At 39.7% G+C, this 13800-nt stretch overlaps 1 protein-coding gene across 1 annotated transcript; it reads left to right on the top strand.

Annotated features, from left to right (window-relative positions):
- Positions 1–12315: 12315 nt before the first annotated feature.
- On the top strand, positions 12316–12633 carry LOC128054019 (cytochrome c-like). The gene has a single exon (XM_052646550.1). It carries the CDS (start codon positions 12316–12318, stop codon positions 12631–12633), a length of 318 nt encoding a protein of 105 aa, XP_052502510.1.
- The last annotated feature ends 1167 nt before the right edge of the window (positions 12634–13800 follow it).

Raw genomic sequence — 13800 nt, 5'->3', positions numbered from 1 at the left:
TTTAGGGGTTTTTTGTTGTTCTTCTTCTTCTTTTTCTTTTTTCAGTTGTCTTAGGTTTGTATTTTTGTCTTGTTTGTTGTTTAGATGAGGTGTCCTGCACAGGGTGCTACTGGTGGTTAGGTGATGCCAGGTCTTGTATTCAAGTGGTTTCCTTTGGATGAGTACTCACTATTTGATACTCCCTAGGGTTAGTTTGGACACGATTGAGCGACTTCACTTTCACTTTTCACTTTCATGCATTGGAGAAAGAAATGGCAACCCACTCCAGTGTTCTTGCCTGGAGAATCCCAGGGACAGGGGAGCCTGGTGGGCTGCCATCTCTGGGGTTGCACAGAGTCGGACATGACTGAAGTGACTTAGCAGCAGCAGCAGCAGGGTTAGCTCTCTGGTAGTCTAGGGTCTTAGAGTCAGTGCTCCCACTCCAAAGGCTCAGGGCTTGATCTCTGGTCAGGAATGAAGATTCCGCAAGTGGTTTGCTATGGCATTAAGTGAGATTACAACAAATATTCAAAAATGAGAAAACAAAGATGAATCCCAGATAAATGGCAGTTACAAAATCAGGCAAATAATAAGTAAAATAATGGAATATATACATATACACCCATGATCAAAGTGAAAACAGTCCAACAAAAATAAAGTACAGTAGAGTGATCCAGTGAACAAAGGAAATCAAAAATTATATTTACCAGTTAAGAACAAAACTAACTAAAGCACAAACTGGAAAATAAAACTAAAGCAAGGTGCCAAGTGAAGAATTAAGCAATGAAAACAAAACTAACAAATATGGAAAGGAAAGAAAGAAAAGAGAGAAAGAATAGATATGCAAAGTTAAGCAGAGGTAGATAAAGATTTATACATGTTAAATTATATACATTTAAATTTATATATATTAAATTATATTCCTTTAAATTATATACAATTAAATTCATATATAATAAATTTATACATACAAAACTACAAAAGGAAAAGAACAGTAGTAAAGGCAGACAAAGGAATAAATGTAGAAAAAAATAATAGGCATAAAAAATTAAAATTAAAAAAAGAGAAAAGAAAAAAAAAAGAAAACTCCACAGAACTGCAAAAGACCAACATAGAGGCAGAGGTTTATAACAACAATAAAAAATGTGACAGAAAAATAAAGCTCAAAAGATTAATTAGACTTCATAGTGCCAATAAAATCAACACTACAGCAGAGGGGTGACAAGGGCAGGGGGTGAAAAAAAATCCAAAAGAATCTACAGAACAAGTCAAAACATAAGAATAATAAATGTTTTTCTTGAGTCACTGCTATCAGAGTCCTTTCCCTCGCTGGAACTCACAGTCCACCTCACCTCCCTAGGATGCCCTCCAACGTTGTATTGATCTCTGGACCTGCTGTGTGGGCAGCTCAGATTCTAATCTGGTCCGACTCCTGCTTGATCTTGCCTTCAATGTCCACAACTATCAGAACTAGTGTGTTTTCTTTTGTGGGAGCTCTCAATGATCTTTTATATATTCCATAGACACAGAGTCTGCCTAGTTGATCATGTGGATTTAATCTGCAGTTTGTACAGCTGGTGGGAAGGTTTTGGGTCTTCTTGCTTAGCCATACTGCCCCTGGGTTTCAATTGTGGCTTTATTTCCACCTCTGCATGTTGGTCATCCACTGGAGTTTGCTCCTGAGGCTGCCCTGGAGGACTGAGGTTTGCCCCTGTGAGGGCCAGATGTGGAGGTGGTGCAGCTGCCTGGGTTGCAGGGATTCTGGCAGCACCAGGTACTCAGGGGAGTTGGCGGCTAGGACAGAAGGAACTGTAGTGCTCTAGAAGGGTATGGCAACCAGTATTGGTCAATATGCTCCAGCATTCTTGCCTGGAGTACCACCTCCCTGACAGAGAAGCATGGCAGGCCACAGTCTACAGGGTTACAAAGAGTCAGACACTACCGAAGCAAGCCTGTGCGCATAGATGCAAGACATTTTTTGCCTGTGGCAGCTCTGCCTCAGTGAGAGTTGACTGTGAAGGTGGTGCAGCTGCTTGGCTTGTGGGGACCCTGGTGGCACCAAGTGTGCAGGGACACAGACTGCCTCCGCCGCAGGAGTTATGGTCTTTTTTCAAGCCTCTTGTAGCTGGCGATCAGAAGGGCTCTTTGGCCAGTCTTTCTCCTTAGCTCCGCCTCTTCAGGCACATAGAGGGCCCCCCCCGGCTGGGGTCTTACTCTGTAGATTGGTGCATCAGGCACTTAAAGGAGCACCCTGGGTGGAGTCCTGCTCTGTAGTTCAGTGCCTCAGGTGTTTGATGAGCCAGGCTCTCTATTGTTCAGCTGCAAATGCTGGCATGTTGGGGGAAGAGAGAGGCTTTGGTGATGGCTCCACCCCCTACGTATGACTCAGAAGTATTGCCTTGCTTCCCTGGCTGCCCAGCTTTCCCGCACAGACATTTCCCACCACAATCTTCTCCCTCACCTCCCCTTGATTGGCCTCTCCATAGTCAATAGCAGCCCTCACCCTGGGGTTCCTCTGCAATCCCTAAACTTCAGTTCCCAGCCACTGTACCTTCCAGGAGACTTGAGTCCCTGTCTAGGGTATGTATGGCTGCAGCAAGGACTGTCTGATTCTCATTCCATTTGGGCTGCCACAGATCAACTGTTTCACTCTCAGCCTTAAATGTTTCTCCTTTAACTTAGAGGGTTACCCCGATGTGGAGATCGGACCCCTGCTTCGGTTTCCTCACTGGCTGAGGGCAGGCCCAGTCCTATTAACACTCCTGTTTTTACCCCTAGTTCTTTCATCCTACCAAGTTTTGCATGGCTCTATAAAGACCCTGATGCTGGGAGGGATTAGGGGCAGGAGGAGAAGGGGACGACAGAGGATGAGGTGGCTGGATGGCATCAATGACTCAATGGACATGAGTTTGGGTAAACTCTGGGAGTTGGTGATGGAGAGGGAGGCCTGGCGTGCTGTGATTCATGGGGTCACAAAGAGTAGGACACGACTGAATGACTGAACTGAACTGATACATTCTTTTCCTCTGGTCAGGTACTCCTGTCCACTCTCAGCTGATGTTCTTCATGCGCTCCTGTGTCTGGAGATGTATTCCTGATGTATCTGTGGAGAGTATCTACTCCACGTCCGTCTACTCCTCCACAATCTTGTTCTCGTTTTGGTTGTTTTTTAGTTTTGCTTTTACAGATGGTAAAAAGTCTGAGTGCAGTACGGGAGGTTTGGGTTCAATCCCTAGGTTGGGAAAATCCTCTAGAGAAGGAAATGGCAACCCACTCCAGTATTCTTGCCTGGAAAATCCTATGGACAGAGGAGCCTGGCAGTCTACAGTCCATGGGGTCGCAAAGAGTTAGACATGACTGAGCGACTTCACTTTACTTTTCACCTTCATCAGAGGCTCTTTAGTTTCCTTTCACTTTCTTCCATTAGAGCGGTATCATCTGCAGATCTGAGGTAGTTGATATTTCTTCTGGTAATCTTGATTCCAGCTTGTGATTCATCCAGACTAGCATTTCCCATGATGTAATCTGCATAGAAGTTAAACAAACAGGGTGACAATATACAGTCTTGTTGTATGACTTTCCCAGTTTTGAAACAGTCCATTGTTCCATGTTGGTTTTTAATTGATGTTTCTTGACTTGCATACAGCTTTCTCAGGAGACAGGTAAGGCAGTGTGGTATTCCCATCTCTTTAAGAATTTTTCACAGTTTGTTGTGATCCACACAGTTAAAGGCCTTAGTGTAGTGAATGAAACAAAAATAGATGTTTTTCTGAAATTATCTTGTTTGCTCCATGATCCAGTGAATGTTGGCAATTTGATCTCTGCTTCCTCTGTCTCTTTGAAACCCAGCTTGTACATCTGGAAGTTCTCAGTTCACATATTGCTGAAGCCTAGCTTGAAGGATTTTTGAGCATAACCTTGCTAGCATGTGAAACAAGTGCAATAATCTGATAGCCTGAACATTCTTTGGCATTGCCCTTCTTTGGGGTTGGGATAAAAACTGACCTTTTCCAGCATTGTGGCCACTGCTGAGATTTCCAAGTTTGCTGACATACTGAGTGAAGCACTTTAATAGGATTATCTTTTAGGATTTTAAATAGCAAATGCATTTCTTCTAAGAGATTCTTGCCCACTGTAATAGAAATAATGGTCATCTGAATTAAATTTGACCATTCCCATCCATTTTAGTTCACTGATTCCTAAGATGTCAATATTCAATCTTGCCATCTCCTTCTTGACTATGTCCAATTTACCTTGATTCATGGACCTAATATTCCAGATTCCTATGCAATATTGTTCTTTACAACATTGGACTTTACTTTCACCACCAGACACATCCAGCTGAGCATTGTTCATGCTTTGGCCCAGTCGCTTCATTCTTACTGGAGCTATTAGTAATTGCCCTCTGTTCTTCCCAGTAGCATACTGGGCACTTGACCTGGTGGGCTTATCTTCTGGTGTCATATCCTTTTGCCTTTTCATATGGTTCATAGGGTTCTCCAGGCAATAATACCAAAGTGGTTTGCCATTTACACATTTTGCTAGAACTCTTCACTATGACCCGTCCATCTTGGGTGGCCCTGCACACATGGCTCATAGCTTCATTGTGTTATGCAAGCCACTTCACCACAACAAGGCTGTGATCCATGAAGGGGCTTCTTTGTTTTACTAATTCTTAATCATCCTTCATATCTCAGCTTGAATGTCACATTCTCTAGGAAGTCTTCCATACTACCATCCCTCCAAGTCTATATCTGGTAGCTTCTTCCACTTTATCTTATATCTAGAGTATCTGTTTTGAGTTGAATACTTGAATACAGAATGCATGTGTTGAAATCTTATTCTGTAATATAATGATATTAGGTGAGGTCATAAGAGTAGAGCCCTCATGAAAAGGATTAGTGCTCTTAAAAGTTATGAGAGAGCCAGCCCCCTCTCTCTGCTCTCTGCCACATGAAGATATAATGAGAAGTCAGCATCCTGGAAGGGAACCCTCACCATAACTGCATTTCTCACACTTCATTGTGCTGGGCTTAGTTGCTCAGTCGTGTCCAACTCTTTGACACCCCGTCGACTGTAGCCTGCCAAGCTCCTCTATCCATGGGCATTCTCCAAGAATACTACAGTGGGTTGCCATGCCCTCACACTTCATTAATTGCCCATTTACTTGCTTCTAGCCCTTAATTTTCATCCCAATCTCAAAGAAGGGCTGTTTCAAAAAATATTAAACTACCAGACAGTTGTGCTCATTTCATGTGCTAGTAAGATTATGTTCAAAAATCCTTCAAGCTAGGCTTCAGCAATATGTGAACTGAGAACTTCCAGATGTACAAACTGGGTTTTGAAGAGGCAGAGGAAGGAGAGATCAAATTGCCAGCATTCGTTGGATCACAGTGAAAGTAAGGTAATTCCAGCAAAATATCTACGTCTGCTTTACTGACTACACTAAAACCTTTGACTGTGTGAATCACAAAAAACTGTGAAAAATTCTTAAAGAGATGGGACTGCCACACTGCCTTACCTGTCTCCTGAGAAAGCTGTATGCAGGTCAAGAAGCAACAGTTAAAAATCAACATGGAACAATGGACTGTTTCAAAATTGGGAAAGTCGTACGACAAGACTGTATATTGTCACCCTGTTTGTTTAACTTCTATGCAGATTACATCATGGGAAATGCTAGTCTGGATGAATCACAAGCTGGAATCAAGATTACCAGAAGAAATATCAATAACCTCAGATCTGCAGATGATACCGCTCTAATGGAAGAAAGTGAAAGGAAACTAAAGAGCCTCTGATGAAGGTGAAAGATGAGAGTGAAAAAGCTGGCTTGAAACTCAGTATTCAAAAAACTAAGATCATGGCATCCAGTCCCAACACTTAATGGCAAATAGAAGGGGGAAAAGTGGAAGCAGTGATAGATTTTCTTTTCTTGGGCTCCAAAATCACTGTGGATGGTGACTGCAATCATGAAATTAACAGATGCTTGCTCCTTGGAAGGAAAACTATGACAAACCTAGACAGCATATTAAAAAGCAGAAACATCACTTTGCCAACAAAGGTCCATATATAGTCAAAGCTATGGTTTTTTCAGTAGTCATGTATGAATGTGAGAGCTGGACCCCAAAGAAGTCTGAGTACCAAAGAATTGATGCTTTTGAATTGTGGTGCTGGAGAAGACTCTTGAGAGACCCCTGGACTGCAAGGACATCAAACCAGTCAATTCTAAAGGAAATCAACCCTGAATATTCTTTGGAAACACTGATGCTAAAGCTGAAGCTCCAATCCTTTGGCCATCTGATTGGAAGAGCTGATTCATGGAAAAGACCCTGATGCTGGGAAAAATTGAAGGCAAAAGTAGAAAGGGGCAACAATGAGATGGTTAGATAACATCATCAACTCAATGGACATGAATTTGAGCAAACTCAGAGAGATAGTAAAGGTCAAGGTTGCTGCAGTTCATGGGGTTACAAAAATTGGACACAACTTAGCGACTGAACGCAAGCCCCTACTAAATTAAAAACTCCTTGAGGATAAGGAGCATATACGTTGTGTTCTTTATACCATATGTAATGTTAATGAGTAAATATGTGTTGAATGAAGTAATGAATAATTATGAGAACAGTCCAGCCTTCCTTTCAACCCAGGGCACTGATGAGACTCCTGAACTCCCAAAACAGAATGTTAACTATGTCTGTCATCTTCTTATCTGTTTTCATGCTATGTGGTCCTGCCTTCAATCTTTAATAGAAAGCAAATTTAAGACAAAGAGCCCTAGGAGCAAGCAATCTACCTTTTCCTTTACATGCCCTAAACTATAAAAAATAGTCTAAGAGGAAAACAGTTTCATATTACTATAAAACTGAAAAGAGGACTCAAGTTGAACCTCCAAAAGTCTACATATGTGAACCATACTGTTTTAGTCCTTCAAGGATTTGCCTGAGGCCACTCATATCTGAAAACTCCAGGAGCACTAGGCACTTAGAATTCCACCGTGTGAAAGGCACACTCCCTCCCTGCACTCTCCTCCCACACACTTTATAGTTTATTTGAATAGCAACCTGTGGAGTTATATAAAGTGGTGTCCTAGAATCACTCCTATTGAGTTACTCTTTGTGTTAACCCTCTGGCTTTTATGAAAAAGCAGGAAACAAACACAAGAAATTCACTCCTGCATTTTCAGTAAACAGATTGTTAACACTATTGTCCTCTGCAATAAGCAGCATCCTCCACATGAAGTCCCACAAAGAAGTGTGTTTAATTTGGTGTATGCACAAATCCAAAGCTATCAATAGTTCATTCAAAGAAAAGTAGCAAACAGAAAATTGTAAATTCTAAAGTACTAATGAGTTCCCACTCACTATGTACCAAAGGAGGAAGAATCTTGCTCTGAATTGACTTTATATCAATAATCCAAAGTAATCTTTGGGTTATAGTAAGTACAGGTATCTTTGAGGAGTGTCTAACTTCCCTGATCCTGGGGACACGAAATAAAGCCCAAATATTTAACTTACTTAGGAAGAAGTACTCTCCCCACCTATACCTCATTGCCTTCTTTCCACTTAGAAATCCAAGTTGGAACTGCAGTAAGCCTGAGGGAAAAGGAGCATACTCTGATCTGCATATTAGAGGAAAAAGAAGTCCTCCAGAACTAAACTAATTCATCAGCACTAGGGACACCATTAGGGTTTTTTTTATTTTTTTAAGTTTTTTTCTTTCTCCTTTTGTAATTTATTTATTTTTATTTTTGACTATGCTGAGTCCTCATTGCTGTGAGGGCTTTCTCTAGTTGTGGCAAGTGGGGGATACTCTTCATTGCAGTGTACAGGCTTCTCATCGCAGCGGCTTCTCATTGTAGAGCACAGGCTCTAGGGCACTGGGGTTTCAGCAGTTGTGGTGCATGGGCTCAGTAGTTGCAGCTCAAGGGCTCTGCAGTTTGGTCTCAGGAGTTTAGGTGCATGGGCTTAGTTACATAGCACAGCAAAAAAAAAAATAGAATCATCATAATTTGCTAGTTGTAGAGATGATGGAGGTAAGAGAGAGGGAAAGGGGTGATAATGGTGCTGACCTTTCTAAATTCACCAACTGGTAGATAATAGTGCCATGCACAGTGATTAGAAACATAATGGGCTAGAAAGTTGGAAAGATGATCTTGAACTGTATAGTGGGACATCCCTGGTGACTCAGTGGTTTAAAAAAACCTGCCTGCCAATGCAGGAGATGTGAGTTCTATCCCTCTGTCAGGAAGCTCCCCTGGTGAAGGAAATGGTAACCCACTCCAGTATTCTTGCCTGGAGAATCCCATGGACAGAGGAGCACGGCAGGCTACAGTTCATAGGGTCACAGAAGAATGGGACACAACTTAGCAACTAAACAACAACTATAGAATAAACAAATAGAGATAATGTTGTTGTTGGGTTTGAGTTAAAAGAGCATTGTAGCCTGGAAATAAAGGTTTGAGAGTCAGCAACGTATAGGTAATTCTTAAAGCTATGACAGTGCTGAACAGCAACCCAGAGAATGTGTAGAATGAGAAAAGATGTATCACAGAACTTTGAGGATTATCTAAAAAAAAAATGATAACAATTGGTTAAAGGAGACAGAGAAGGAGCAAGACAGAGAAACTGGATAAAAAATGAGAGTGATGTATCAGAGCAATGGGGAAGAGAGATTTTTCAGAAAGGAGTGAGTGTGACAATGGATCAACAGTGTCAATTGTTACTGATAGGTCAAGTAAAAACAAAAAGAACTGAAAAGTGTCCATTGGATTCAGCAACAAGGAAGTCAGGACCTTGACAAGAGTAGTTTTATGAAATGAAATTATGCTATCTGGCAAGAGACTGAGAAGTGAATGAAAGTATGAGAAGTGAATTCAAGTGAAGGAATAGCAGCAGGAAATGTAGACAAGAGTTTTTCAAGAGTTTCAAATATAAAGAGGAAAAACAGGAGGAAAAAGGCAAGACCAGAAGAAGTTGTACATTACAGAGAGATTTTATTGGATATGATTGTTTGGTTAGTTTTTTGTTCTTTGTTTGTTTAAATTGGGAGAAAATTAAATGTGTTTGAGTGCTTATGGAAACGTATGATGGCCAACCACCAAGATGATCCAAATAATCCCCACCTCCTGATATTCATGTAATGTCTTACACACACACACTGAATAGTACAGACCTGTGCAAGTAATGGCTTCCTGAAGAGTGTGGAAATAATGGTGTGCAACTCCTATAACTAAATGAGAAAAAACATGGTGACTTTGCCTTGCTCTCTTGAATCTCTAGCTCTGGAGTTAGCCATATATCATGTTTTGAGGACTCTCAAGCAGCCCTTTGCAGAGGTCCATGTGGCAAGGAACACTCATCCTTCTTACAGCTAGCAAGGAACTGACACCTCCAGCCAATAGCCATGTATGTAAGCCATCTTAGAATAGATTTTCCAGTCCATTAAACTTTCAGATGAGGCCAACTGAGGCCAACATCTTGACTGCAATCACATGAGAGATTCTGAGCCAAAAGTCATAAAGTTTAGCCACTCCCAGATTCCTGACCCACAATAGCAATGTGATAATAACTATATGTTGTGGGATTTCCCTGGTAGTCCAGTGACTAAGACTCCACACTCCCAATGCAGGGGACCTGATCCTATATGCTGCAACTAAGAGTTCAGGCTGCAACTAAAAAGATCCTGCATGCTGCAATGAAGACCAGGTACAGCCAAATAAATAAATAAAAATAAATATTTTTTAAAAAGAAGCCATGTCCTGCTGTGTCTGCTGCACATGGTAATGAGTTGCTCTAGGATCTTGCTTCAGACATAGATCAAGCCCTGAGCCTTTGGAGTGGGAGCAGTGACTCCAAGACCCTGGACTACCAGAGAACTAACCCTAGGGAGTATCAAATAGTGAGAACTCACACAAAGGAAACCACTTGAATACAAGACCCAGTATCACCCAAACACTAGTAGCACCCTGTGCAGGACGTCTCATCTAAACAACAAACAAAACAAAAATACAAACCAAATCATCAGCAGACAGGATTACCACCTCACTCAGCCTTGACCATTAGAGGAAAAACAAACAAAGAAAAACACAGCACAAATCTCACTCTATAGGAAGCTCACACAAACCACTGGACCAACCTTAGGAAGGCAGAAACCATAAGGAAGAAAGAATTCAACCTGCTTCAAGGAAAAAATTCAACCTTTTTCAAGGAAAGGATTCAACTTTCTTTGAAGGCTGAGAAAAGGAGACCTCAAAAACAATAAGTTTTTAAAAAGTTATGAAAAGGCAGAGAAATACTGCACAAATAAAGGAACAAACTAGAAACACAAAAGTCAAAATAAATGAAGAGGAAATAGGCAAACTACCTGAAAAAGAATTCAGAATAATGATAGTAAAGATGATCAAAAACCTTGAAAACAAAATGGAGAAAATGCAAGAATCAATTAACAAAGACCTAGAAGAATTAAAAATAAATGTATATTACCAAAATTAAAAATACTCTAGAAGGAATCAATAGCAGAATATCCGAAGCAGAACAAGTCAGTGAGTTGGAAGAAAAAATGGTGGAAATAACTTCTGAAGAGCAGAATAAAGTAAAAAGAATCAAAAGAACTGAGGATAGTCTCAGAGACCTCTGGGACAATATCAAATGCACCAACATTTGAATTATAGCAGTCCCAGAAGAAGAAGAGAAAAAGAAAGGGAATGAGAAAATTTGTGAAGAGATTATAGTTGAAAATTTCCCCAACATGGAAAGGAAATAATCAAATCCAAGAGGCACAAAGAGTCCCATACAGGGTAAATCCAAGGAGAAACATGCCAAGACACATACTAATGAAACTAACAAAGACTAAATACAAAGAAAGAATATTAAAAGCAGCAAGGGAGAAGCAACAAGTAACATATAAGGGAAACCCCGTATACTTAACAGCTGATCTTTCAGCAGAAACTGTGCAGGCCAGAAGGGAATGGCAGGATATATTTAAAGTACTGAAAGGGAAAAAATCTACAACCAAGATTACTCTACCCAGCAAGGATCTCGTTCAAAACTGATGGAGAAATAAAAAGCTTCTCAGACAAGCAAAAGTTAAGAGAATTCAGTACCACCAAACCAGTTTTACAATAAATGTTAGAGGGACTTATATAGTCAAGAAATACAAGAGAAGAAAAAAGATCTACAAAATCAACCCCAAACAATTAAGAAAATGGCAATAGGAACATATATATTAATAATTACTTTAAATGTAAATGGATTAAATGCTCCAACCAAAAGATACCGACTGGCTGAATGGATACAAAAAATAAATATTAAAAAAATAAATAAAGTTCTTAAAAAATGTATGTTATTTTAAGCTGGTAAACTGTTACAACAATAGAAAACTAATATAGAACTAATACAGAAGGTTATAGTATTAAACAGGAGAGGCTTAAAATATAAAAGAGGAGAGTATTGATATGCAAGATGTCTGAAAAGGCAGAGGTATTTCCTATGGAAATGATCAGCTTCATATAGGAGAAAGGATGCCTCTTTCATGTCACAGGAAGGAAGTAAAAGGATGGCTATATAAGATCAAGCTGTTGGTCAGTGACAGGGAATGAGAAAGCATGCCTCTGATGTTCTCAGTTTTCTCTGATAAGAAGAAAATGAGGTTATCTGTCAAGAGTGATGAAGGTGGTAGAGAAGTCTAGAGTTTGAAAAGGATAAGGAAATTTTATGTAGCTGCTGTGGAGAAGAGGAATGAGGGGACTAGGGAAATATAGAAGGATTTCTCAATAGTATTGAGAGCCCAGTTGATGTCAAAGATCACAAATTATTTCATGTAAATAACCTGTGAATTTTCTCCAAGATAAGTTGAGCTGCAGAAGTACCTGTTGGCAAAGTCTCACAAAGCAACTTTGGATCACACTTCAGATTAAGATAACGTTGCCTGTACTATGGTCTAATCACAGCTTGATGATTAAAAATGGCAGGTGTGATTAAAGAGAAGCATGGTGCTTTACATCTGAAAGAGATGGGAAAACTGTGTGGCTAAGGAACTTCAGATGAATCCCCGAACCGTTACTGTACAGAGATATGGATATTTAAGTTGCTTTTTTAAAAGGTCAATCAATCTGATAGTAGAGAAATTATTAGAAATATCTTCTGAGCATTATTAATGATTTAATATTTCTTGCTCTTCCATATAAATACCTTTTCCTTCTCTCCCAGTCTTCTCTATTCTTTTAATATGCAATTATTAATAGAGTCTAAAGGATCTATCTAAAATATAAGCCAGAAAGCGGGACGTTCGGCTTGTGAGCGGGAACTTCTCGGTCGCGCACAGAAAAAGAACGATTTAAAAATGGGTGATGTTGAGAAAGGCAAGAAGATTTTTGTTCAGAAGTGTGCCCAGTGCCATACCGTGGAAAAGGGAGGGAAGCACAAGACTGGGCCAAACCTCCATGGTCTGTTTGGATGGAAGACAGGTCAGGCTGCTGGCTTCTCTTACACAGATGCCAACAAAAACAAAGGTATCACCTGGGGAGAGGAGACGCTGATGGAGTACTTGGAGAATCCCAAGAAGTACATCCCTGGAACCAAGATGATCTTTGCTGGCATTAAGAAGAAGGGAGAGAGGGAGGACTTGATAGCTTATCTCAAAAAGGCTACCACTGAGTAAAAAAAAAATATATATATATATATAAAAGCCAAAGTTACCTCTCTTCATGCATATATGTAATAAACTGTATTCTTCAGAACTGGCCCATCAGATACATTTTACTCCTTGAACACAAAATATATATATATAAACTTTATCTAACAAATAATTTGAGAAGTAATAGCTATGTAAATATTTGCTAAATAATTGCTATAATTACAAAGTAAACTTTTTTCCCTAAAATAAATACCCGTCACTGGAATTCAAATAGCAGAGTTGTGGTACACAAACCTACTACAATCTAACTAGTTTAGTTTGCCTCTTTATATACATTTTTAAATTCCAAGATAAACCAGGCTTAGAAAGATTTCTACAATCCCACCATGCATTAGCCAAACAATAAACAATGATATGCTAAATATGAATACAGCTCTGTATTAATCATATTCAATAAAGGATAAAATATTTCATACAATAAAAGTTTTTAGGCCCCAAAGTATGAAATGCAATATTTTTCAGCAATGACTATTTTTAAAGAGGCATATTTCTGAAAATCCCTTGGGCTTTATTTCAATAAACAATAACACACACTAATGCAAACAGATACACTGCCAAGTCATTATTCCCATACTTATTAAGGCAAATAGGCAGCACCACAGACTAACCTGAAGCACTATAAATAATGAGACTATTAAACTGAATCTAATGAATGATTCATGAAACCTAATTCCTCCAGTTTCTTTGGCAGTTCTCTCACAGCCAGCTGAAACAATGCAGAATGATTACAAAGATGTATCATCTATACTGTTGGAGTATATGCCTTATCTATTAAGCCAGCTCATTTATTTAAAAAACCATCATCATCTCATGGCTATTTTGCATTCTAAGTGCTTGTTTTTGTAGGATAATGTGATGCAAATGCAACTTCTGGAGTATAAAAATAAGATTATGTCCAGAGGATGTCTGCTTCACACTTGAGACCTGATTTAGGGGTGAAGTGGAGCACCCAGAGTAAAAATGGCACAGACTATGACTCTGAGGCATTATATTACACTCCTGGTCCAGCATTTTACCAACATGAAGGAATACAGTATCATCAAAGGGATCCTGGAGTTAAATGAGCTGAAACACTGGTTCTGTATCTGAATTTGCCATGACCTGACTTGACATTAGTCACATAACAAAACT

This window comes from Budorcas taxicolor, chromosome 10 (genome assembly GCF_023091745.1).
Source record: "Budorcas taxicolor isolate Tak-1 chromosome 10, Takin1.1, whole genome shotgun sequence".
NCBI classification, from domain to species: domain Eukaryota; kingdom Metazoa; phylum Chordata; class Mammalia; order Artiodactyla; family Bovidae; genus Budorcas; species Budorcas taxicolor.
This window is presented reverse-complemented; position numbering and strand designations above follow the sequence as displayed.